The sequence below is a fragment of the Rhodnius prolixus genome, unplaced genomic scaffold (assembly GCF_049639745.1).
Source record: "Rhodnius prolixus isolate KJV_2025 unplaced genomic scaffold, Rpr scaffold_11, whole genome shotgun sequence".
NCBI lineage: Eukaryota > Metazoa > Arthropoda > Insecta > Hemiptera > Reduviidae > Rhodnius > Rhodnius prolixus.
The window spans coordinates 7,205,277-7,232,919 of NW_027411625.1; the positions used below are offsets into that span (position 1 = coordinate 7,205,277).

The 27,643-nt window shown below is 32.8% G+C and overlaps 1 protein-coding gene across 2 annotated transcripts in view; it reads left to right on the forward strand.

Moving 5' to 3' along the window:
* The window catches only part of LOC141459217 (growth arrest-specific protein 2-like), a 77,569-nt gene extending 50,273 nt beyond the window's left edge, over positions 1-27,296 (forward strand). Inside the window, exons 3-9 of one of the 2 annotated variants that reach the window (XM_074138012.1) lie at positions 14,289-14,413; positions 15,476-15,617; positions 16,057-16,240; positions 16,867-17,110; positions 17,852-17,977; positions 19,037-19,135; positions 27,185-27,296. In XM_074138012.1, the coding sequence (XP_073994113.1) occupies positions 14,289-14,413; positions 15,476-15,617; positions 16,057-16,240; positions 16,867-17,110; positions 17,852-17,977; positions 19,037-19,135; positions 27,185-27,244 (980 nt within the window). In that variant the 3' untranslated portion in view covers positions 27,245-27,296. Of the gene's footprint in view, positions 1-14,288; positions 14,414-15,475; positions 15,618-16,056; positions 16,241-16,866; positions 17,111-17,851; positions 17,978-19,036 lie in introns of both variants that reach the window. The other variant, XM_074138011.1, reaches the window with a different exon arrangement.
* Positions 27,297-27,643: the final 347 nt, after the last annotated feature.

Sequence of the window (27,643 nt, forward strand, 5' to 3'; positions counted from 1 at the left end):
TAATAATCGGCACACAAAACAAATAAATTAACTGTAATTAATTGTAACAGTAATGTTTTTAAGTAAAGGTGGACCGTTATGGATTGCTAAACGCAGAAAGACAATTCTATCCAATTGCAAAGGGTATTAGACTGTCGGCGAAGAATGAATATAATGAACTTGCATTGTATAGAAATATTTGCTAGCAAGAAAGAAGGAATTACTCAGCTTTTAAGTTAAAAAACAAAACTGCAGTCGCTAAGCTGAAGTTTTTTGAAAATTTGCTTGTATAATCATCAGTATAACCAGGGGTCGGCAACCTATTTTAAGTTGAGAGCCATTTCTCCTTAAATAATTTTAATAAATCTTACCAAGAGCCACAAGGATGGTAGTGTAAACAACTCTGTAGATCATTTGTATTCATAAATTATTATTTTACGATATTCAATAACATTTAATTGTTTTATATATTTATCTTCAAATATTGCAAAGTAAATAAATAATGACTAAACCTGTGTTTGAATGAAAATGGAGGCAGCCTTTATAATTACGTACTTTATTTCAATATAATTCTTTTCAATTTCTAACCTATCAAATTTAAAATTCTTTTTGAAAAAAATATCTTTACTTTAATACATGAAATTTTCATTTGTTTCAATAAAATTAAAATATACAATATATTTTGGACAGGCTCCAAAATATTGCTCAATTTGCTCGCGAGACGCGGGTTGCCGACCCCTGTTAATACGAGGGTCGTTTGAAAAGTCCGTGCAAAGTCAGAGAGACAGCACTACTGGCGCGTATCGAGGTTATGTTTAGTTAGTAGCATCTCTTGGAAGAACACACACCAAGTTTCAGCCAGATCGGTCTATTTCTTTGTGTTTGGCATTCGTTTGAATCGAGGAAGTCGAGTGATTTTCAAAAAATGGACGAAAAAGAATTTCGTGTGTTGATTAAACACTACTTTATGAAAGGCAAAACGCCTCAGGAGACTAAAGAGAAGCTTGATAAACATTATGGTGACTCTGCACCTTCGATTAGAACAGTTTATAAGTGGTTTCAAAATTTTCGGAGTGGCCATATGGGCACAAGTGACGCTGAACGTTCTGGACGCCCTGTTGAGGTTACTACTCCAGAAATCATTGATAAAATCCATGATATGGTGATGGATGACAGAAGAGTGAAGGTGCGTGAGATTGCTAGTGCTGTGGGCATCTCGAATGAACAGGTACATAATATTTTGCATCAACATTTGGACATGACAAAGCTATCCGCAAGATGGGTGCCGCGATTGCTCACGCTTGACCAAAAACGAAATCGTGTGAAGTGTTGCAAGGACGGTTTGCAGCTGTTCCAGAAGAATCCGCAGGACTTTAAGCGTCGTTTCGTCACTGTGGATGAAACATGGATACATCACAACACTCCTGAGACCAAAGAACAATCTAAACAATGGGTTACCAAGGGGGAATCTGCGCCAAAAAAGGCGAAGACCGTTCCTTCGGCCGGAAAGATTATGGCGACTGTCTTTTGGGATTCGCAAGGAATAATCCTCATCGACTATCTGGAAAAGGGTAAAACTATTACAGGTGCATATTATTCATCGTTATTGGAGCGTTTGAAAACCGAGCTGCAAGAAAAACGCCCACGATTGGCCCACAAAAAAGTCCTTTTCCATCACGACAACGCACCAGCTCACACCTCAGCAGTTGTGGTCGCAAAATTAATGGAAATAGGGTTCCAACTCGTTTCACATCCCCCCTATTCTCCAGACTTGGCTCCCTCGGACTACTATTTGTTCCCCAATATGAAGAAATGGCTGGCGGGAAAAAGATTTTATTCAAACGAGGAGGTGATTGCAGAAACGAATGGCTATTTTTCAGACTTGGACAAATCCTATTATTCGGAAGGGATCAACAAACTAGAGCAGCGTTGGACGAAGTGTATAAGCCTAAAAGGAGACTATGTTGAAAAATAAAAAAGGTTTACCCCAAAAAATTAAGTAGTTTTTATTTTTGCACGGACTTTTCAAACGACCCTCGTAGAATCATCGGAATATTTTGTACGTATTGTATTAGAAGGGTGGATTCCACCAAAAAGGCTTTAGGAACGCAGGCAATCCAAAATGCCCATTCTCCCCCAATAAATGATTACATTTCAATGGAGCTCCTTACACAGCTCACTGTCTGTTGATGGATGGTGTTGCCTGTGTAAACGAGAGAACACTGTCTGGAGGTCTGCTGTGCAGTGTAAAAAGCTCCGGACGCTAATGACCTTAGAATTTATCGCTCCCTACTTAAAAAACTAATTTTTCAATATAAATTTGATACTGTTTGAACTACATCTACTCTTGTTTGCATTCGCATAGAACATGCTGCAGTGGTTGTACGCTGTTTTTTGTCCCAGCATGACCTAAAATTATTGATATATCTTTAAAAAAACGTTCATGTTTTACTGAAATAAAGCACAGAATGGAATTGAAATTTATGGACACTCACTCTGTAGAGTCTAAAGAATAAAATAATATGGTGTTTGTAAACATGAACGTTATGCGACAAAGCAGGGCAACAAGCAGATCGGCTGACAACCCACCCAGTAGTAATTATGATGAAAAGCATGGATGTTTACTACTAGTGATACCATATGCTTTAGGAAAAGATGGTCTGCATGTACAAGCCTGTCCCAGGTGGTGACTCCTCCTGCCATATCTGACACGAGGTCGATACATCGTGCCGTTCTGTTTCCTGAACTGATACCCGGTCTTCCCAGTTTGATGCCTATAAATAAACCTAGTAACAGCAATACCAAAACTTAGGCTATCTATTTATTTCTAAGATGAGTTTGTAAACACGCAAATATTCTGTATACACAAGGAATGTCTATTTCTTAGTGAATTTGTTTGTTAGTTTTTTAATTAACGCATTCTTAGAAGCAGCAACAAGAAGACACGGCCTTGTGCTGAACATGATAGAAACAAAGTATATTATGGTAACGGGGGTCGTGGAAGCGGAAAAACAAGGCCTCTTTGACTCTCACCGGTTTGAATGGTTGAATGAATCTAGGCACCCATGTCACCACTTCCTGTAATGGACGTTACCGCTGAAATCAAGGCAACAATTTCTGCCAATAAAACTTATTTGGGACTCTATAAACAAATATAAAACTGGCCACCTAACCCAGAACTACGAAGTTGAGGCTGTAGTAAAACCTTAATGGAAATTTTCAAAAACAGTTGATTTGAAAGAAGAAAATATTTAAGGTTTTAAGTGTAGATCCAGGGGATTAAAGACGTAGCAAGATCGAGGAGTTAGATTACCAAGACTAAGATGGATAGGCTGTATAGTGCGAATAAGAACTGCATTAATAATAATGGTAACAATAATGTTAATAATAATAGTAATAATAATAATAAGAAGAAGAAGAATAGCAATAATAATAGTAATAATAATAATAATAATAATAATAATAATAGTAGTAATAATAATAAAAATAGAGTGGGATATAAAAAAAAAAAAAAAAAAAAAAAAATAGAGTGGGATACATACTCCAACATACCTGGGCTCCACCCTACCTTGCTGGGCAAGGTGCAGTATGTGGAAGCCCGAAGGAACCGCGTGCCGACCCAGCTCGAGTGGTTAAAAGAAGAGAGAAGGTTAAAATGATGAGGGGCGCTAATGACCTCAGCAGTCGATGCGCCCAAAAAAAAAAAATAATAATAATAATAAGGGAGGGAAGGGATTAGCTATGAGGTTAGCATACTGGACTCCCACGCGGAGGTCCCGGGTTCGAATCCATCTGCTGACCCTTAGATTTTCTCTTCCTAGGAGCTTCTTACAGCTCACTGTCCGGTGATGGACAGTGTTGTCTGTAACGAGAGAACACTGTCCGGAGGCCGGCAGTGCACTGAAAAAAGCTCCGGGCGCCAATAACCTTAAATGTTGACGCGCCTTAAATCATTAAAAAAAAATAAAAGCAAGCTTTTAATTGAAGAGATTCACAGCACCGTCCAAGATGGCATCTAAGGTTATACTGGATCGATGGAATTTAAGAATTCCACCACTTTATTCGGAACTGGAGAGCACCTGTGGAGAAGGCAAAGATCCATTGGAGAACTCTAGCTCCGTTGAATAAGAAGGGTTGGCATTGCCAGCAAATTCAGTTTTATCTAGCTTAACTGTGGCTACCAGAGTTCAAGGTGCAAGTTCATCAAAGACGTCGACACTGAAACTGAAAGTTTTCGAAATCATGAAAGAACTAAGAGTCTTTATCAAAAACCTCTTTTAATTGGTTCTCGCAAACAATATTCGCTTGTTAAAATTCTTAAGCTTCAAACAATTGATTTTTTTCGACTAAATTTTAAATTTTGGTTTGAAATTAGATGTATTAGATGTATTAGATGTAAACTGACCTTGAAACCCTTCCTTTCGAAACTTTATTTTATACCGACTCTATTGATACCAAGGTTGAAATCCTAACACATCACCTCCTTAATATCTTAGACTCCCATGCTCCCATTAAAACCTGTCATGTTCGACGTCCTCCTGCACCCTGGCTTACACCGGAGCTCAAGGACATGATGAGGAGAAGAGAGGCTGCCAGGAGGAGGTTTAGACGCACGCGTTCTCCTCATGACTACTCTCTGTATAAGCTCCTGCGTAACCTTACTCTGGCCTCTGTCCGCCGAGCCAAATCCCTTCATATTCACTTATCTCTCTCCAATGCTCCTGATTCCAAATCGAAATGGGCTATCCTTCGTAAGCTTTCCCTCTGTAAATCCAATCGCTCCTGCCCCATTTCAATATCTCCTGATGACCTGAACGTCCACTTCACTTCCTTCTTAACCAATGCCTCTTGTAATGTTCCTGCTCTCATTTTACCCTCCTTTGATCCTAACAGTTTCTTTTTCCATCATATTACTCCTGAAGATCTCCTAACCTCAGTTCTGAAATCCCGTACAAATGACTATGGCCCTGACAACATTCCTGTTAAATTAATTAAAGCCTGCCTCCCAGCGATATTGCCAGTCCTTTACCATATTTATAATTTCTCCCTTCAGAATTCTATTTTCCCATCCTGCTGGAAAACAGCCCTAGTCCGTCCTCTAAATAAAATCTCAAATCCCACCTCTCCTATTGATTTTCGTCCCATCTCTATTTTATCAAATTTCTCCAAACCCTTTGAACGTTTAGTGCAATCCCAGCTTTCTAATTACCTCGAACAAAACAATCTCCTTAATCCACTCCAATCTGGCTTTCGTCCTTCTTATTCCACTCATTCTGCACTTTTGAAAATTACCCATGACTTGCAGACGGCTATTGACGACCAAAAACTTACCATCCTTATACTCCTAGACTTCTCCAAAGCCTTTGATACCGTTGACCATCATATCCTGCTATCTAAACTACAATCCCTCTCTTTTTCCAATAGCACCCTCCGTTGGTTCCAATCCTTCCTGTCTAATCGTTCCCAATTCGTTGTCACTCCCGATAGTAATCCTTCTTCACTTCTTCCTTTGTCACGCGGTGTACCTCAAGGTTCTTCCCTATCTCCCACCCTCTTCTCAATTTACATCAATGACCTTCCTCTTTCCATCTCTCATTCCCAGTATCACCTCTATGCTGATGATTTTCAGATTTACATATCCTTTTCCCCGTCGGATTTGTTTGAAGCTGCATTTAAACTTCAAGAAGACCTCAATAATATCTCAGCATGGGCCACGAACAATAAGCTTACCCTGAATGTAGAAAAGACCAAAGCTATTGTTATTGGCTCCAACCCACTCCTTAAATCATTGGCTCCTCTTCCTAATCTTTTCCTTTACAATACCCCAATAAAATATTGTTCCTCTGTGAAAAACCTTGGTATCACTTTCGATCAAAACCTATCCTGGAAAAACCATGTTTCCCAAATCTCTCGTCGTTCCATCCATATCCTTAAGCAGTTTAATAGTTCCCGTCACCTTTTTCCAATTAAGACCCGGCAACTCCTAGTTTCCTCTCTTATATTCCCCCATTTCGACTATGGTTGTTTAGTGTATGGCGGTCTTTCTGGTGATATTGAAGCTAAGCTTAAGCGCCTCATGAACTGCTTCATAAGATTTATTTTCAGCATTTCCAGAGACTCTCGCATTTCGCACTGCTACGATGAGTTGAAGTGGCTTTTTCCTGTCTATCGCCGCCAATATTTTTTGGCTTCTTTCCTTTTTCAAGTCATCCAGTCTCAAAGGCCTTCCTATATTTTTCAACTCCTTAAGTTTAAATCCTCCATCCATTCCCGTAACACTAGATCTCGCTCATCTGATCTCTATATTCCCTCTCACCGTACCTCATCCTTTGACAAGTCCTTCCTCATACGTGCTACCTCTCTCTGGAACTCCTTGCCTTCATCTGTCCGCCATGCTCCTACCCTATCCATCTTTAAATCCCGTCTATTCAGTTATCTCCTTTCTATTCAGCTTCCTCCGAAATTCTAATTGTTTTAATTTATTTCCTTAATTTCTGCTGTTTTATTATTTTATTTTTACTTTCATTTTCACTTACTATATTTTCACTTTTGTAAATATTTATTTATTTATTTAATTTCTGTATAATCACAGGCCAAACTGCTAAGGCCTCTATTTGTTCCTGTATTTATTCTTAGGGGACAATTGTCCCAGAATAATAAATTTCTTTTCTATTTCTATTTCTATTTCTATATTTATTTTACATCATTAACCATTTTGAAAACAACTTCCGCATCCTTTGATCAGAAGCTTTCTAGAATTTAAATTTGTTTCAATCCTTTTTCAAGTACGTAAATAGATGTGTTTAAAAAAAACTATAGAAGACTTATAAGCTTTTGATCAAAATTCAGGCTACCTCACTGAGAATAGTCACATATAAAGCGAACGCTGAAAAGAAGGGAAAGCGTCATTCTGATAGGAAGAAGGTCTGAATGTAGTAGCGTGCGGTATTGTGCAGCCGTATCAGACACCTTTTTCCCTATTGTCACGCACTGACTGAGTGACAACTAGGGAGTAAGTTACGTGCTAGCAAACTGTCGACTATAGTTCCCCAGTTCCACACTATGAGCGCAGCACCATCCACTCAATGAGAAAGCACATCAATCAAAACTATCCAATATCCTCTAACTGCAATTCTCAATCTTCAATTAGAATTTGTTTTTTTTCTCTCTAAATTTTCGTTGGCTTCTGTTGTACTGGGTTACATTAAGACTTTTGAGGTAACGTGATGACACAAAAAAAAAGAAACCACAAACTTAAATCAATGTTCTCTGAAAAGAGGGGATACACCAGTTTTGGATGTCTTTCTAGATTAATTAGTAAGAATTTGCTTAATAATTTCAAATTCCTCATTTACATTGATTTAGCACATTGATCTGGACTTAACTTTACAAAATTTGAATACCCATTCTAAATTCATCACAGTAACGAAATTAATCTATTTAAAATAAAATAACAGTTAATAATAATGAAAGTTTAGGCTAAAAATGTTTTTTTTAAATTTTTGTATTTCTGTTTTTTATTTTTATTTGTTTATTTATTTACTTTTTGTAAATAATATTATGGTTACAGTACATATGTACTTTAGAAATGGTATGAGATAAGGTGTGCAAGGAGGTTTCATTGAACAGTTATTTTTCTAAATTTGAGACAATTTGTGACAAATAGAAAGATATTATTAACTATCTCAGTATCTTGATCATCTATAGTCGATAGATCGGTAATTTTATTACTATTATAGTAGTGACAGAAATACTTAGTGATGAACTTGTTCCTATTGTGTACCTGACGTGTTAGGAGTAGATGTAAAATGTTATCTAAATCAGCGTTTCCCACCAGTGGTACGCGAGTTGCTGGTTGGTGGTACGCAAAAAATAATAATGGCGGACATAAAAAATTAAATCCTAAAAATATAGAAACGTTTTTCCCTATAATACATAAAAATTATTTTAATTAATAATATTATACAGTAAAGTTGTTAATAAGTACAGTAATAAGGTTGGCCCGTCTCAAGATATACCAGAAAATATAATTGCACATTTAACAGGATTAAAATTGTCTTTCATGGAGTATTTTCCAAAATCCGAAAACACAAATGATAATTGGATTTCAAACCCCCTTCTATAAAGAAAATTTAGGCAAAGCTTCATCATTATCAACAAAAGATAAAGAAAATTTAATAGAATTATCATGTGACAGAACTTAAATGATAACTATGTAAAGATCTGCTTAAAGAGACTGATTGTAATGAGTAAGCTCTATCCAAGCAACATTAAATTAAAATTTAATTGATACTTACAGGTAGTTGAATGCTTAAAAGAAATTAATTTAGAAGATTTGGGCACAAATATAGTAATCCAAAAGAAGAACTTTGTAAATTAATTAATTATTTTTGAAGAGAAAAATATGTACGCAATTTTTAATTATTTAAAAAAAGTTTTAAAACTAAGATCTTACACTTTACAAAGTTTATAAAGTGAACATGAACTTGAACTCCTTTGTAGCAGATCCATTGTATCTCTATACAAATAGATAATAATAGTAAAATAACTCACTCGGAATAACAAATTTCACGAAACACAATCATGTTTAAGAAGTGATACAATTTAGCATGATGTACTACCAAGTGGTGCGCGAGCCAAAAATGTTTGGGAAACGCTGATCTAAATCATCATTACATAGTGGACAGAGACAAGGAAGAATTTAACAGACTAATTTTGATCATTTAGGCGGTTTGTGTATTTTCCAGAGAGACGTATTTGGGAAAATAATTCATAATTTATTTTTATGGGACTTTGCTTTTAAATAATAGTCTTCACAATTACCTTATAAACTATTAAGATCTATACTCATTCCTATACATTATACCATCTTACATGTAAGCTCAATATTCAGAGGAGATCCTTAGAAGAAGTTACATGTTATTAAATTGAAAGTTAACACCATCTATAGCCTACATAGATAAAGTATTCACGCTAGGCAACTACTTGATGTCTCTGTTCCTTGCACAGTTTCGCTAACTTACTTCACACTTAAAAGGCAAAGTTTTTTCCGGCGAATGGTTGATGTGATGGTGGAAAAAATATTTAGAACATTTCACGAGAATCTTCCTACTTGATGTACAGTTTAGTAAGAATCGTTGCTTTTAAAACGTACATTTCTTGTCAGAGAAGCGCCAAAATATGTCAATATTAAATTTTTTTGAAAGCCTGAAATTAAGATAACCTCAAAATCTTGTAGAAACATCGAGAAATTGTGGAAATTTTAATAGAAGCAGGTTGTAGTTGTTTTAAAGTGAAGCGTCAAACATGATTGTAATTACTAGATGTAGTAATTGTAATACTTTCAAAGAGGGTTGAATCTATAGCTAGCTAGGTATGGTCAGACGAGCACATAAAGTCCTGTACAGGATGGGCGTGTAAGGAAATTAAGGCTAGTACCATTCTCTGGTTTCACCTGCTTCATCATGCACAACTAATGTATTCCTTTATATCCAATTAATATACATCTCATCATTAGAAATAGATACTTTTTAAATTCATGAAATCACATCAAAATCAAGTAACTTACCATAGTGATAACAATGCAGAGAAAGATGCAATAAATAGTCTTTTTACCAATTCAACAATGCGCCACGGTAGCCGAGCGGGTTAAGAGGCGAGACCTGCAAAGCTAATATGCATTGTGGTAATGGGTTCGATTCCCGGTCTAGAGGCCTTGGATTTTATTTAATGGTTAAATGAGAAATAGTAAAGTACGTTTGCTATTCGCCTCCGTCCACGACACCTAGTTGGATATTGGATACTATAGTTGGACGTTAAGCCCAAAAAATAGGCGATTACTTTACTTTTTACCAATTCAACAGATTTAATCAACATTTATTGGAAATAGTGAATTCAAAGACGCACAAATGATAATGGATTCAAGATTATCGTGCCAGACATTGTGGCTACAATAACAATAACGGTACAGTTCAAAAAATCAATAATAATCTACCAATGTGTCCCATGACCACCATAGCATTACAAAAAAAAAAAGCCGTGAGTGGAAAATATCCAAGAACAATGGAGACGCTTTAAAATAAAAGAAATGTATACGTACATGACTTTGATAATAATATGTTATTTTAAAAAAATTGCGTTTTCCTTTCAGTTAGTTGAATGAACTGTTTATGTAAACAAAGCTTTCATATTGTTGTGCTTAGTTACTTCTAAACCAAATTATTTTTGGTTATTGATTGACTGATCCATGGAAGTGAAATTATTGCTTTCAGATATTTTTTTTGCCAAGCTTTCGATCTAAGGGACTAAGTCAAATTTAGAGCTTTCACTGTTAATAAATGCATTAATTTTGATAACATAATTAAACACTTTGAAAGCTAGTATCAAAGTTAACCTCAATGATTTCAGTGGTTTTCACTTGGTATTTACGCCGAGCACTGTAATTTTTTTGCAACCACCCAGATCTAATAGGTTTCGAGAAAAAAGTTGCCGAAAATGAGCAAAAACGGCATTTTCAAAAAATGTTCTTGTTCTTGTTGTTGTTCCTTTTTTTGTAAACAACGTAGCGCCTAAACGCGCGAACCGATTTTCATGAATGAGGTGTCATTCGATTCGGAATTTTATGTAGATGTGCCCTTTGGGGGTCTCGGCCCTGTACATCGAATGGGAGAGGAGTTAGCCCCCTTTATGTAAGGCCCCCTCCAAAATTATTATTACTACTCTGTAAATTTTGGCCCGATTTTGATAAAATTTGGTAGGATGATAGGGTTAGGGCTCCCCTACCTAACACTAAAGCGACGATCTGCTCTTAGACTTGTTAAGGAGAAGTATAGCAATCGTTTCAAATTATCGACACGTGAACCGATTTTCATGAATGAAGTGTCATTCGAATCAAAATTTTGTACAGATTTGTACTTTAAAAGTCTCGACGCTATGCCTCATAAGGAGGGGAGTTCGCCCCACCCAAATAAGGCCCTTTCTAAAACTATTATTACCAATATTTCTACAAAGCTTAGTCCGATTTTGATAAAATTTAGCACGAAGAAGTGATTAAAGCTCCTCTACGTGGCTGTGAAGTGCCATCATGCTGTTACACCTACTAAGAGAAAGTTCTACAATCGTTAAAATTATCAACGAGAGAACCGATTTACATCAATGAATTGCCGTTCGATACAAAATCTTTGCCTTTTAGGGAGAAGTACTGTAATCACAGTTTATTTTTCTTGCTCCTCTTAAAAGGAAGTACTGAAATCGCAGTTTAATTTTACTATTTACGTACAAATACCTTCCTATTTTATTCAAAACGCTTTCTCAAAAAAAATTATTGTTGCGGATGGTTTAGGGACCGCAACTATAATCGTTCTTTAAAAAGATCTCTCCAGTGGTAGTTACGGTTCCGATTTAACACCTTATCACGTTATAATGATAGAATTGCTTATTCCAAATTTTAAAAAAATCTGTAAAGCAGATATGTAACTTTGCAAAATAGACAAAAAGGAAAATCTATCCAAAAGGCACAAAAATCTCCTTAACAAAAACTTACAGTTTAAAATGCTAAGTATAAGGGTTGATTAAACGCCAAAAGGTACACAAATCAGCAAGTACCCAACATTTCATTAATTTTTCATTAATATTTAAGTAATTTTACTGTATTAATTTTCATTAATATTTAAGTAATTTTACTGTATTAATTTTCATTAATATTTAAGTAATTTTACTGTATTAATTTTCATTAATATTTAAGTAATTTTACTGTATTAATTTTCATTAATATTTTTTAGAATTTATTGTCACAGACCCTTATGCTGGCCACTTCATTTATAATTTTTTTTTTGTTATAATTATGATAAATCACTTATAACATATGTACATGCATGATAAAGTAAAGATAAAGTTAGAGTAGGCTACTGTCTTGAATTCGTCTTACCGAAATATTCGTGAGCACAAATAACACACAGTTAATAACAAGTAGATTATTCAACAACAATTATTGATTTCTCAATTGTAATTTAATTTAGTCCCCCTAATTTTACTTGTAGTAAAATCCTGGAATAATTAGCTGTCCTAAAAATATGCATATCTTATTTATTTTATATTACACATATTACAACATTGAAGGATGAATACCTAGATTGAGAATGTAATTGAAGAAAACTATATTATTTGCGATAAAGCCAGATAATTATTACCTATTAATTATTATAAATGTTTGACTATTACATAAAATAACAATTACTTTAATCGAAGAATGAACTTAAACCGACGATTTTTATTTAAAAATAAAAATAAATAAATAAAATAAACAAAATCATTGATGTATGTTGGTGTAAGCATTTTTTAAAAAAGGTTTTGAATTTTTTAGCCTCATAATTTTTTTTATTTTTTATAACGTTTTTCTTTTTAACCAGTAATTAACAGTTTGATTATTATAAATAACTAGATATTACAGTCAATCTACAGTGCTACTTGAACATATGTTTTGTAGACGAAAATGGCCAGCATAAGGGTCTGTGACATCTAATAAATTCTAAAAAATATTAATGAAAATTAATGCAGTAAAATTACTTAAATATTAATGAAAAATTAATGAAATGTTGGGTACTTGCTGATTTGTGTACCTTTTGGCGTTTAATCAACCCTTATACTTAACATTTTAAACTGTAAGTTTTTGTTAAGGAGATTAAATTAAAGATTTAGTTTTCTCACTATTTCTTTTTTATTATTTCTATCCTTCTGTTTTGAAACCCTTTATTTTGGACGTTATCTTTTATGAAAAACATTTTTTTTAATTAATTATTACGTTTAATTTAAATTATATATTGTTTATTTATGAAAAGGTAGACAAGTCAAAACAAAGACATAACGCCACCATCATCCCAGCCTCGACATGCTTCAATTTATACCATCCGGCCATAAGACAGATTTTTATGACATCGTACTAGAGGACGAAACGATCATGATGTACAGTTTACAAACGTGCAGACTAAACAATTATTTTAAAAAAATCTAAAACGTCACACGGTGTGTGGTTAATGTTTTAGTCCCGTCAGTGAATACTACTTTAATTGACTGCAATAAATTATTTCCTAAAATTTGATGGCGACATTGTAGCCAAGCAGTTACAAGGCCCTCAATGCTATGTTTATTGTGGTAGTGGGGTGTGATTACGTTGGATTTTATTTAATGTGTTAAATGGGAACGTTATACTTACAGCTATCGGCCATCATTCACGACATCTAATACCCGAAATAGAAGGCATTACTTTACTTAGGCTAAAATTATGGTTCAAGGAGATTTATTTGAACCATCCACTGCACAACTCGATTAACTCCATAAAATAAAAAGTGGAGAGAAGTGCGAAGAAATGAAGTACATTTTTTAAAATAAATTTACCGTTATCTTTCAACGGCTGCTACAGCATTTGAGTTGAATTATTGTAACGATTTAAATTAAGAGCACGGAGTTACATCAAAATGGGCTTCTGAAATTAATTATTTATTATTCAATGGCCAAAAACTTTTGGTCGTTTAATGGTGTCAAATCTTTATTATTTGGGAAATTTATAATAAATATAAAAAGCTTTAACTTAATTAAGTGCTTTGACACTTTTTAAGATATTTCAAAAAGTGGAGTCAGTCGATTTATACAGAGAACAGCTCATTTATATTTCCTCATTTCAAGTCCTGTACACGATGTCAAAAATTAGGGGGAAAAAATTATGTATTTTAATGAAAATTCAATCCAGATTAATTTGCTAAATTCGTGGATGTACTGAATTTAAGGGCTTATTAGAGGTGCAAAAGGTAAAAGGCAAAATGCTCTTCAGACTCGAAGTGCATAATACACAATGATTCCTTCCGATTGTCACTTTGGTACCGCCTGATTCTTGAAAAGTACATAAGTAGTTTTGTCTGTAAAGTAATGAAAGTAAAGTGAAGTAATGCCTACTTATAAGGAGTGCTTTACGTCCAACTAACAATTATTAAGCTCCGTCGCGGACGAAATATAATTTCTCATATTAAACATTTTTAAAAAAATCCAAGGCCTCTAGACCCGGAATCGAACCCAGTACCACAATACAAATTAGCTTTGCGGGCCACGTCTCTAACCGCTCGGATACCGTGGCACCTTATAGTTTTGTCTGTAATCAATTTATAAAACTATTTTTAACTGAAATAAGAATTTTGATGTGCGTCCTCAGCAAGGATTTATAACTACATAGTTTTTTGTTTTTGTTTTTTTCTGACTCTATTTCATTATATTATTTACAAAAAGATAATAATTAACTCGAAACCTTTAATCGGTTGCAGGTCTCGATCACATTACTGCCACAAACCTATTAGATGTTCTTGACAATGGTGTAATTTTGTGTCATTTAGCGAAGGTAATACACGAAAAAGCTGAAGAAGCAGTCAGGTCTGGAATTTCGGCAGGAGTAAGTTAATTTTGTAGTCTTTTATTATTTTAACAAGAAAATCTTACTACAAAATCAAAGCATCACCTTTGTTTTCATTTTGGACTAGTGGGGTATTGGTATAAACAGTCATAAGAATAATAGCCTTTGTCTGATTAGTCACTGTCTTAATTAAATCAGTAATAGTATTTTATTTCTGTCTGATCAGCGTAGGTTAGTTATTAATTATAATTTTTCTTATAATTTTTTAAATTGGTTGCATTTAGTACAGAAACTAAATCTTCTTAATTTTTTGTTTTTCGACAATTAACAAGAGATCGAAGTTGTTTAATTAAAAATATGAGTTCAACTTAAGTCCATTATAAGCACTATTAAGTTGATCCGATTAAATGCAGAACCGAGCTGATACAATACACTTTATATTTATCTATATGTTTAAATTATATAAAATAAATTCGTTCGCAGTATATAAAAGAAATATTTAGGGTCATGCGGCAAAAAGGTTGAGAAACTGTTCTCAAGTAATTACTTACTTAGTCAGACCCTCTTTTACCGTTTGGTGTAGAGAACTAAGAAATTACCACCTTGTTAAAAAGAATTTTTGCATAAACTTAAGCGTTTTTTTCTAAACAAGGTAAATTATTTTTTTAAATGAAACTAAGTTTGCCAAAACTAGCCTTTTTTTTGGCTTTACAAAACAATGCAGAACTTTAAGATGTATTTTATGTACTATATGATTATTTAACAAAATTAATAGTTAATTTTCTGGGAGTGGATTAAAAATGTTATTTAAATGAATTATTTTAAGAAGTGCTTAATTCATTTTTAAATACATTTCTCTGTAACACTTCAGATTTTTTTTTTTTTTTTTAAGGCAAAACCATTTGTTTTGTTTTCCAAAATATCTGAAAAAATTTGGAAATTTAATATAAGTTTAAGTACATAATTTCCAGTCAATCATAAGATAGTTTTGAAATGTAATATATTTATATTTCTATTTCTACTCTTATATTAAAATTTTTGTGTGCATTTATTTGGCCAATTGTATTTGATTCTTATATTAATATTAAATTTTTATTTCAGCCAGTGCCTCTTATTAAAGGGCCTTTTTTTGAGAAGGCGTCAAGAAGAAGTTTTTTCTCAAGAGATAATATGGACAAATTCATACAGTTTTGTAAACAATTAGGCGTTCATCAAAATTTGTTATTTGAAACAAACGATCTTGGTAATACTTTATTTAGTATTCTTTTTGTGTTAACTGTCTCGATTTCGCCAAAGGTGATATTCTTACCAGTCCCAGTCTTCAGAACTATTTTGAAGTAAATAATCAATTTAGAAAATTTAAAGCGAATGCTTAACATGCTTTTAAGAGCATTTTAAATGAGAGATTTCCCAAAGACTGCAAGTTGGGCTTAAGAGTAGAAGCCAAGTTGCAAAAGGCTACATACAATTTAAACCAACTTTTTTTCGGAGTTCAACTTCTATGATCATTTTGCTCAAACGTTTCGATCTGAAGTACTGAGACTTAGACCATTCGATCAACGTAATCGCCTTTGCTATTACCAACCTGGTTCTACACATTTCTTAATTGAATAGATATTCCTTCTCTGAAATTAATCATTGTTTTCAATACATTTTATTTAATTTTACTCATTTGTTTACAGTACAACAGAATCAACCAAGAAACGTTGTTTTATGCCTGATGGAGGTAGCTCGTATTGCTTCCCGTTATAATGTAGAACCTCCTGGCTTAGTGGCCTTAGAAAAAGAAATTGCTGAAGAAGAATCAAGAGAAATAAATAGCTGGCAGTTTCAACATACGCCCAACAGTAATATAAAGCACAGCAGGTACTTTTTTAAAAATTGCAATGCTTGAATTAAACTCAAGATCTGAATTAGGGATTGAGTTTGGAAGAGTTATGCTCATTATGTAATGGCAGTGAGGAATTTCTTTTAATCCTTACCGAGGAAGGATTTATTTATTTACTTTTCGTGGTATGACAAAGGAACTGGAGCTGAAATATCCTCAGAGCTCATCACTTCTTTAAAAGAGCTTGGACGCTTGTCGACAAAATTTCAGGCACCGTGATGAAGATATCTGCGGAATCTTTTGTCTTCTTCTATCTAATTAGTCTTCGCACTTAAAAGAAATCAAAACAAATGTTTTGAATCATTTCTGAACCATTTTCGAACTGATGACTCATGAGCAGTAATTTAATGGCGGCATGACTATTGTTGGTACCATAATCTTCTGATTGCGACATTTTCTCTTGGACTAAACAAGGTCACAATTTAAAATCCTTGGAAGTTGGTGAAAAAGCATGGCACCATTTTCTATTTCTACGTCCACCTTCATCTTCCTATCTTCTTTTGATTTGAGAGCTCCACTCATTTCCACATTAAATTGGCTTTGGTTTTAATTTTCAACAGTTTTATAGCACATATATAATGTTTACATTAACTTTACCATTCAGTTCAGCCACACTTTGCGAGAACACGGGTTGCAACAGTGATTTGCGAAGTCTATATGTGGCTGAAGGTGGCTGCGGTGTGGGAGAATCGTTGCGACGAGCTGCCAGCGACCGTGTAGCCGGCACTTGCAGCGGTGGGCCAGCAAGCGACGGTGCGCCCAGCGATACGACGGACGACGACTGGTCAAGAGAGAGTCCTGACGAACCAAACGACTCTAGCATACATTTGAACGATCTTGATATCAAGGTAATTATTTTGTCTGATTTTGTTTACATTTTTTTTTTTTCTTAAATACAATCTAGTGATTCGTCTAGTTCCTAAGATTGAACTGGCAACATATTTCACTTACTTGGATTTCCTCCTAGAAGATGCTGTTTAAAGAGGTAAAAGAATGCGAGTTCTTGGCCCAAACTTAGAAACTAAAGCAACAAAAATTTAATCATACTTACGACAATTTAACATGGCTTAGCCACGGACTGACACTGTTCATTATTTTTACAATTAAAGCACTGGCTAACTCATTACGCAAAACTTCGAGGTGACACTAAGGGAGAATGGCCATTAAATAATTATATTAAAGTCTCATACGGGACACAGGACAGGGGTACTTACACCAATGTTGACAGGTAAGAGCTGTCCTTCTCTCCTTCTTTTATACAGTCTGCCAACCGTTTAGGCGGAGGTAACCTGCAGGCAAGGTGTCGCGAACAACTTCAAATTCTAACCTCTTCTCGGGAACCGAACACAAAGAGTAGGTGTGGATGGATCAAGTGTAAATATTTTTTTACATCCTATTATTGGAGCTAGGAATCAAATGGCAGAGCACCAAGGCAACATGACTTTGCAGAATTTAAGAATTTAAAAATACTTCTATATTTGCATTCATGAAACCTTGGCCAGATGTTATAATTAAGTATTGTAATAATTTGATCCTTTATATTTTACGTTCAGATCTTATGTATAATTTTTGTTTTATTTTCTGTTAAGGTCAAACATGTAACGAGGGTCGCTCAAAAACAGTGCCATTGCGCTGGCCATAAATGTGATAAACTAAAAGTTAAAAAAGTCGGAGAAGGAAAATATAACATTGCTGGACGAAATGTCTTCGTTCGAGTAAGTATTTTGAGTCTCATTTATGAATTTCTTTAATTCCAATTTTCTGTTTATGAAATGAAAGTGAGTTTCGGTAATCTACCAAAACATTCAGTGCGTTTAAAAATAAGTATTTAGACATCATTGCTGGACTAATCCCTACTTGTTAAGCAGCTGCTTGTTAAGGTGATTCTTCTTTTCACGAATATGTTTAATGTGAGTTACCGTTACAACTCTATTATCATCAATTTTACCTTTTCTTATTGGATAAACAAAACTAAATCATAAAATAGGGAATGAGCATCTAATAACCCTTGCAAAAACAATTTAGATTTCGGAACCAGTAGGTTACAATTCTTGATCCCAATCTTTTCATAACAAAAATTGCTTCTGTTAAGTTAAGAAAAATGACTGTTTAGGGATAAAGAATTAATGAATAAATCGTTACTTAAGACCCATGCATTAATTAAAATGATTAATAACTCTCTTATTGATATGTCTTGGATCTTTATTTAAAAAAATGTTTAATAATTAAATGATTATAGTTAAAAAAGTCAAGTTAAGTAATTGCCTATTTTTTCAGGCGGGCTTTACGTCCATCTCCCAAATTAGGTATCGAGGACGGAGGCTACTAGCAAACGTAATTTATAAATAATTCTCTTATTAACCATTAAATAAAATTCAAGGCCTAGACCGGGAATCGAACCCAATACCACTATACTTCTTAGCTTTGAGGGCCTCGTCACCCGAACTGCTCGGCTATCATGGCCGAAACGATTATCAGTTTATTCCTAATCATACAAAGAGTTAAAGAAGTGAATTACCAATTTGGAAGAGTCATTCACTTCTACCAAAATGTAAATAATGGGCGACTCTCCAAAAACCTTTGTAGTTAGGAAGGCCATTAGAAATTCAAATTAATTTTTCAATCAGTTGTTAAATTTTCAAATAACTGTTGCATTTTATTTGTGCCCTTTTAAATTTATTTTAACAGGAACAATAAATGTTATTTTTTTATGTAGTGTTAAAAACAAATCCAATATTCATTTATTTTTTATGACTGCTATGGTTTTGTTTCAGTTGCTGAAAGGTCGACACATGATGGTGCGCGTGGGTGGCGGTTGGGACACATTGGAGCACTTCTTATCGCGCCACGACCCGTGCCAAGCTGCACGTCCGGTGAGTCGTCCAGCCACGCCCGCGGGCAAAGGCGGCCCGCGACCATATTCCGCCCTAAATTCCCCATATGGTCTACAAGCCAGTACGCCGGCCCACACATTAGCACGCTGACATTTTCGTCACCTTCGCACATTTATTATACATATTATTTAGGGAAACGAATTATAGAACTGCAGTTTTTTCTTTTTCTTTTGTTAAAAAAAAATCAAGGAAAAATGAAAACGTAGTTTTCCCTTGGATTGTGAATTCAAGTTTAATGCTTAAACTTATAATTTTTACTTTATCTTTATTTTTTTATTGATGGGACAATTGTTCATTAAATGTATTATTTACATTGGAAAGTAAACCACTTGCAAATATATAAGACTGCCTCAACATTTTTACGAATTTGAGTATAAATTTTATTCAGAACAGTAACTTTCAGATTATAATAAACCATTGTCCTTAAATATGCGTAGATATTGTTTTAAAAAACCAAATGCAACGTAATTTTTTTTAAATGCTGTATGTATATATTACATAGTAGTTATCACCTAGTATTAGATTATGACAAAAGTTAGTTTTTCAATTAATAGAATAAGCTTTTCATTTCATTTTATTATTATTATTTTCATTAGTTTTAAGTAAGCAAAAATCACATAAAATGCACCAGTCAACTGTTTAAAAGAGAGACTGAGTGCTTCCGTTGGACGGAAAATACCTGAAGATCTGCAATAGTTTATTTTATTTTATTTTTTTTTAATTAAATTTATTAAACGATGACAGTGATTAATGCTTTCTTGTTTTTTCTCTTTTAGAACAACAATTGTGCAAACGAAAAACAAGTATTAGTTCACTAAAGTATTATTTCACTAAATTAGATGGATGCATCATGTAAATATAGTTATTGTCATTTTATGTGACCAACAATGCTTTTTTATTTTTATGTTTAGTATGAAGCGTATTGGTATAAAACTATGAGCTAATAAAGTGTCTGGCTCTTGATTTATTTTAAGGTGGGCAATCACTATTATAGAAAAAACCATAACTACGACAGTGGTTGCACTCTTCTTTTTTTTTTTGGTCATGCCCCTAACCTAAACATCTCTACAGATCTTTAATCCTTTGAAAAAGATAATCCTTATTATTCAAAAAATTGTATTTATTTAAAGCAAGTCTAAAAAAAATAGAACGAAATAACAGTTGAAGTATTTAGGAGTAAATCACTAAAAACTTATTTTTAAAAAACAAAGAATAATGATATGAAGAGATGTATTAAGAAAAGACAATTGGGAACAGAACCCGAAACTATCGTTACGTCTTTAGTGCTATCAACTTTTTTATGACAAAATAAGCTTTACTCTTGTTAATGTAATATTTGCATTATGCATCCAAAGAGCATACATTTATAGATTGAATGAAAAAATTGTTCACTAAAGCTCTCTAATTGTCTAAAAAAGCTTTCCTTTTAAACTACAGAAACAAGTTCTGTAGTTCCTTATCATCATTTCTTTTTAGTTTTTATGTGAATTATTAATTTTTTTTTTTTACTTTTATATTATGTTTTAATTGTAGGGAAGTACTAGTTAAATAGCTAGTAATAATCTCCATGTTTATTTTTGTTTTTAATCCCATTGAAAGTAAAATTTATTTATTTTTTCGCATCTTCCAACATATATATAAAACTTCTAACCCCAAATTTATAAAGATAAGTGCTAGAAGTTATCATTTTATAAATGGTAAAACTAGCTTGATCTAATTCTTCGTATGAATGGAATAACTTATTCTGATCGAATAAAAAGTTGTAGTTGTCATGTTGTAACATTACTCGCGAGGCCTCTTTTAATTAATTACATTTGCTGATTACGAATGTGTGGCGTTTCCATCTTCAGGAAAGTAGTCTTGATAGGTGCCCACAATTAATAATTATTTAAAGAAATTTCTAGCGCTGTCTATTTTGACTCGCAGTTCATATCCACTTTTCGGATACTTCTCATTAACCTCATCCACATTAAGAAGATGGGAAATGAAGTAGAAAGAAGGCTAGAAATAATTTTTAACTCTTTCTCAAACCATTGGTTAAATATTTAAAGCCAATATTTGCTTTTGATTATGGAAAGAAGTGGAATGATTTCTGAGGGGTTCTCTTTCTTTTACTTTTGAGTTGGGCAGAAAATTAAAACAAAAAAACACGGAAGACAGCCAGAAATCAACAGCACATACGAGCACAACACATACAGCTCGTAGATCTCTTGGCCTAAATGAAGTAGAGACCCCGCTCCATAACCGAATACAACTTGTTAAGAATAATAGTTTATTGTGCTGGGGCATATATGTTTTATTTATATTTGGAGATGTTTTTACGGAATGTAATATGGGACTTTTATTAAAATTGGTTTGTGTCTATCTATTTATTGCTTTAATTATTCTTTAAAAAAAAAAAAATGTTTTAAAAGAATTAATCATTTATCACAGAAAAGATTTTTATATTGTTCTGTTTTGTATAAATTTTGTTTGTACATGAATATGTTTAATTTTGTCTCATTCCCATGTAGATTTATGTGAGTACTTGGGCAATAGGGATTTTTATTCCAATTTCTTAAATGTTTGAATGCATGTTTTTAAAACCTTCATATTAACAAGTTGCTCTTTTCTTCCAAATTTTTATTTTATGGTTATATTAATATTGAATTTGGTTTGTTTACCATTTATATATATAAATTTTAATCAAAGAGAATTAAACACATGATATTAGATGATTTGGTAGGTAGTATTCTCATTGTTAATAAATTGGAAATATTTTGTTACGAAACTTTTTATATTTAGGTTTATTGTTTATACCTTAAAAGGAAAGTTTTATTTGAGGAATGAATGTAAGCTGCTTAATATGCATGTTCAGCATTTGATTACTAATAGTTCAATTTTCTTTTTCTTTTCTTTTTTTCAGCGGACGGATTCCCCAAAATAGTTGTTTTTCCAAAACCAATTATAATAAATACATTTTCCCTTTCTCGGAGATATTGACCCTATGCTAAAATAAAATTAAGTAGCCTTGCCACCGTTACAGAGTTAGTTTTTTTAAGGATGAACAGGCTATACTTATTGAAGTTACTTCTCATTTGAGGCAAAAAATTAGTTTATATAAACCACATTATAGTTCAGAAAAGTTGATCATTCCAAACCTGTCAACTTTATATAATTTTTAAATCATTTTAGTGTTTTTGTTTTCCAAAAAATGGGTCTTATAGAGTCTGTTTTAATGAATATTTAAATACATTACTAAAAAGAAAATTAAATTTTCCATAAGATGAAGATTTATTTATTTTATTTTTTTAGTCTTTTATTAAAAGACATGGTAGTATTTTAGACTTGATATTAAGTAATTCATTTTCTTATTAATTATCTCTCCTTCATCTCTCATCGCTAGTGTTTTCAAGCATTAATCGGTTAAAATAAATTAATGGAGCCGTTAGCAATCGACGGACGGTTTTTTTTTTCTCTCTCTCTTTTTCTAATTGATTATCAATTAAAGTTAAATGGCTACTACCATTTTATTTATTTTAAATTAGTGAACATTATTTCGCAAATATGAAAATAAAAACGGATCTCTCTTTACATGTTTTTTGAATTCATGATTACACTTTTTTTTTTTGGAAATAAAGGTGTACTTAGCTTATAGTTTTGTAACATTTTAAAAAGTAGAACCGACAGTAATATTTTAAAGAATATGAATGCTGATTCCTTAACAAGAAACAATCAGAGATAAAGTTTCATCAAATTTTGAAAATTATTACTTAATTTTAAGCTCTAAATTGATAGCGTCTGTACAAAGAATTGGCAATATATATCGTCTTTTAATAAGTTTAATGTTCTTTTGATTAATGTAATTCAATTTGCTTTAGCTCTAACCTTCTAAAAGTTACAGCTTTTTTTTATGGAAAAAAGATGAATATTTGATAAATTTCTCAAATCAGTTGAGAATAGGACCAGGTTTATCTGAACTCTTATTCCTAATATGGGTAAAGCCTCTCATTAAGTTGGCCAGCACCAAATATTGTATGGTAGATTCAGCATTGTAGTGGTTGGTGCATAATCTTCTCGGCGCACGAAGAAAAAACATTTTTTTAATGAAGTAAACAAAATGCCTGATGATATACAGCGATTATGAATTAAAAAATAGACCTGATATGGTCCCATAATCCGCAGATGTTGACGTACTTTATTGGTACATTCCAATAATCTCTAAAAAGATATCCGAAACAATTTATTATAATAAACAAATTTTATAACGTTTTGGCATTTTAGAGTATTATGGGCAAAATACAATTTAATAAAGAAATTGTTCCCGTCCTGTTAAACTTATTAAATATGATTAAATCATCTAAAGTTTGAATGAGAGACAATATGAATAATTATGTAAGAAGGAAAAAGAAATTTTAGAAAAATGTTAAGTATCTCTTGCCTTTTTGAACTTATATGGAAATGATTATTTTACAACTTATAGAGAAATTAAAAGAAATGATAAGTGGGAAAATAGTTAACCATTATTGCAGTTATTGTTAACTTCAGAGTAAAAATTATCCTGCCAGGTTTATATACTAAAAATGCTTGCAGTCCAAAAAAAAATATTGCTTGCTATTTTGCATGATTGCACACTTTTAAATCGAATGCTGTAAGCACGTAGCACGATCCTAAGACATTGTAACACTTTTTATAGTTTCAAGTTTTGAACTATTTATACTGCATAGTTATCAAAATTTAAGTGCTAGCTAATGAAAGTTAAGTGGTGGATGCACAAAATAAAGAGGATTTCTTTATTTGGAATTTAGTAATGCCCATTTTTCAATTACTTAGGTAGCGTTCTTTGTAAAAATGCATATTATCACTAAAACAAAAACAAAAAAATATTTTAATGTATTGACATCCGTTTAGGAAATGACGTTTTAATCATCCCGGTCTCCGTCAATGGTTACTATCTTGTTACAAAAGTTTTGCATGAAAGCAATATGACTTCTGAAATCATTATAAATCCTGTTCGTTGAATCCTTTAATTTGCAATTATAATCTGCAACCATTACTAATTATTTCAGAATCATGATCTCAGAAAGCAGCCTGTATAGAAATTAAGGCAATCAATGTGTGAAAAATAAGACCAAGATCAGATCCTCATGAACTGTCAAAGCTCTAAGTAAAACAGTGTGTCAATGCTTTCAAAATCCTAACGCTGGCCCGTTTTGGAAAAAATTGAATAATAAATGATATTCTAAAAATCCATTGAATACGTTCCAAAATGCATAAGCACTGTTTTTCGAAATACGTCAGCGACTATGATAAATACGAGTCCCAACAGAGATTAAACCAAGGATATACAAAGTTTGAAAACAGAGGCCAGTACTTTTGAACAAGTTTTGTTTATGAGCCGCACCATCCTATTCTTCAAATAATTTTAATACTCTGTCATTTATACTGTTCTGTATTCAGAACTCTTTCAACACTGGAAGCATCTTCTCCTGCACTCTTAAGTCACATAAGGAGCATATTCTATCTTAAAATATCTGCCAACATCTATTTATGTTAAATAGCTCGCAACTGGCTTTCAGAACTATCGAATCAAGATGCCAATTTTATTACTTCTTAAGAGAAGGATAACCGCAAGTGGTTTTAAACTCTTGAAAGAGGATGTCATTGGCTGCACATTACATTATTGTCTAATGCCTTCCCATATTCTTGGTAATGTTCTCTCATTTGTCTGTTAAATACCATCGTTTTTATCTTCTGCTCCGAAATCCACAGCTTTGATAATTAACCGGCTGCTTCAATTCTTTATAATAATCAATGAACGATTCTATTTAATGTTTCCCCTTCCAGAAAATAAGGCAATCGGTCTGGAGACAACCCACCACTCTCATTGGAGGCCAATGCGAACAGCTTCCCAACCTTTGTAATTTCTCTACCTCTTCATACTCTTCCTAAAACTCCAGATCTTGGAAGGTTTAAATTTGGAGGAGTAAAGATTCAGATAAGTGTTCCTATATTGACTGCTTATAAATAAAAGTTTTTATGCACCAAAACTTTTGTAACAACTAGCAAGTTCATATTTTTCGAAACAGCGTAAGCAGAACTTTATTTTATGTACATTGGATATACAAGAAATGTGGATGAATAGACCATTGGATTATCAGTAATTTTTTAACTTCTTGTACAAATTATATTTGATAAAGTAATAATGAAATAATATTAGTTGATCTTTTATATAAGTATACTGAATACAATCATATTCAACGCATTTTTACACAGCTTTTATCATCTTGACAATTCGCATTCAAAGAGCGACATCTTCTCTAACTGCCTCCATTAGCTGTAAAGAAAAACTTAGTCCTATAAGTATTAAATGTTTCATTAATTTCAAATAAGGCTGTGCAAGCAGTTTTGGATTGTTCACAACCTACCCACCAGCTTATTGACCCGATCATTTTTTCTAAGTTAAAAGTCAATTGATTTCTCCAAAAAAAATTTGGCACGGCATTAAATCAAGCGCTCCCAGGAAAGAAGAAAAAATTACAAGTCAAGAAAATGAAAAATTGGATTCGAAAAGCGAAGAAATCTACCAATTTGGGATTTAAAAGAATGTAAGCTTTGGGTAGTCTAGATTGTCACACTGGGATCTAACTACTATATTTACCCATAAATTCGGGAAAATCCAACTTTATCTAAAAAACCAGTACAAAATAATTGTATTTTTGTTTTAAAATTTGGACCTTGTTTTCTAATGAAATTTGTTTTAGCTTATGGTCATGTTTAAGTATGGGTTGCACTCTATTTATTTAATCAGTTACTCTTTTCGTACACTTTTTTAAGAACAAAGAAGTATTGTGAATAGATGAAATTTCGGCTAGGTGAAGGAAATAATGAAAATAAACTCTGCGTTTCTAGATTAATGTTACATCGATTTATATTTATCTATGTAGAGCGAACATAAAGAATATGTTTAGATAAATAACGAAATTATGGAACGAAAGTTTAGGTAAGTTCTGTAACTGAACAAGGTAGCTATGGGCTCTGCCTTTGCTTTGCAGCTCTTACGTTTTTGTCACTTCCATTTTGACTTCTTTGACCATTGCATCATACTTCCTCTAACACATTCTTGGCTGCGAACTAGAATTTTGTTAGACTTGCGAGCCTTTTATATGTCCTCATTGAATTGGATTTTATAAAGTGCACCATCCTTATTTTTTTGCTAAGCCATAAAGCTAAACTTTCAACGCCGTTTCACTTTTATTTTTAGGACTAGTTCGACGATGTCAGCAATAATTCCTCAAATTGTACTCAATTTGATGTTTGAAAGCATTGAAGGTAATCTCAATCAGTAGACAAACATCTCGATATTTTTTTCACAAGTATTTTAGCATTTGCAGATCTTCGTTTCAAACATGTTTTTTTTTCTATTTCAATTTTTGATAGTACTCTACTCAATTTCAACCCTCAGATTCAATTAAATTTCGTCATTTATAAAAAAATGATTTAATACAAAGGCATGACCTTTGTCTTCCTAGGAACGTCTTACTCTCCTTAGCTGAAATATCCAGTTATGGGCAGTGTTGTCTGTAAAATATGCTTTAAACAAATTTATAACTTAAATAACACGACCTTCGAAGAAAAATAATTTCATTTCGAAACCAGGATCAAAATTTGAAATATTTAAAGCAGCAATTATTTTTCGTAGTTACATTTCCTCAGGTTGCAATAATATTGAATGGAAAAATTGCCACTTTTTTGAAATATCGTAAATGTATTAGATACCCAATCTCAAACTTATTCATTTAAACCCATTGGCTTTTTTCAAAAAAATAAATGTTTTCAATAAATCATAAAATATATACATTATTATATTGAACAAATTATTATTTTTTAATTTTTTAAATATATGATTAAGAATTATAGTAAAAAACCAATATAAATATTTATAGAATATAAATATACATTTGGTGATATATATATGAGTAATTAAGTTAAAAAAGACTGACTTAATAATATAACTTGCAATGTTTCTTTAACTTATTTATATTCCAGGTGTTTAACTCAAGAGGTAAGAAAAATACTTCACTCAAAAGATCTTCAACCATAAGATAACTGTACATGTAAAATGTAACTGTTGCTTTTGAATAAAATCATAGTAATAATACTTTTTGTTTGTTTGTTTTTTTTTTAGACTCCCATGTTAACAATTCACCCGGTTTCTATCTGCCCTGGATAAAGCTGTAACGAATGTATATTCGAATTCCTTATGAGCTCTCTTATCTTGTCTGTGGTCCTCAAATTTCCTTTTAAGCTCTCCAGCTGCCTAATTCGCGTTAGGATTTTGTCACTTATATACCTTGCAAAATGTACTGCTTTTGTTTAATTAGCACTTAATCCATATTCTTGGCTACAGATAATTTAGCACAAATCTCCCTCTCAAGTGTTATCTATGTGAAAAGAGCGTCCATGTTTTCTACGGTTGTTTAAGAAGAAGAGTTTACTCTTTCTTTT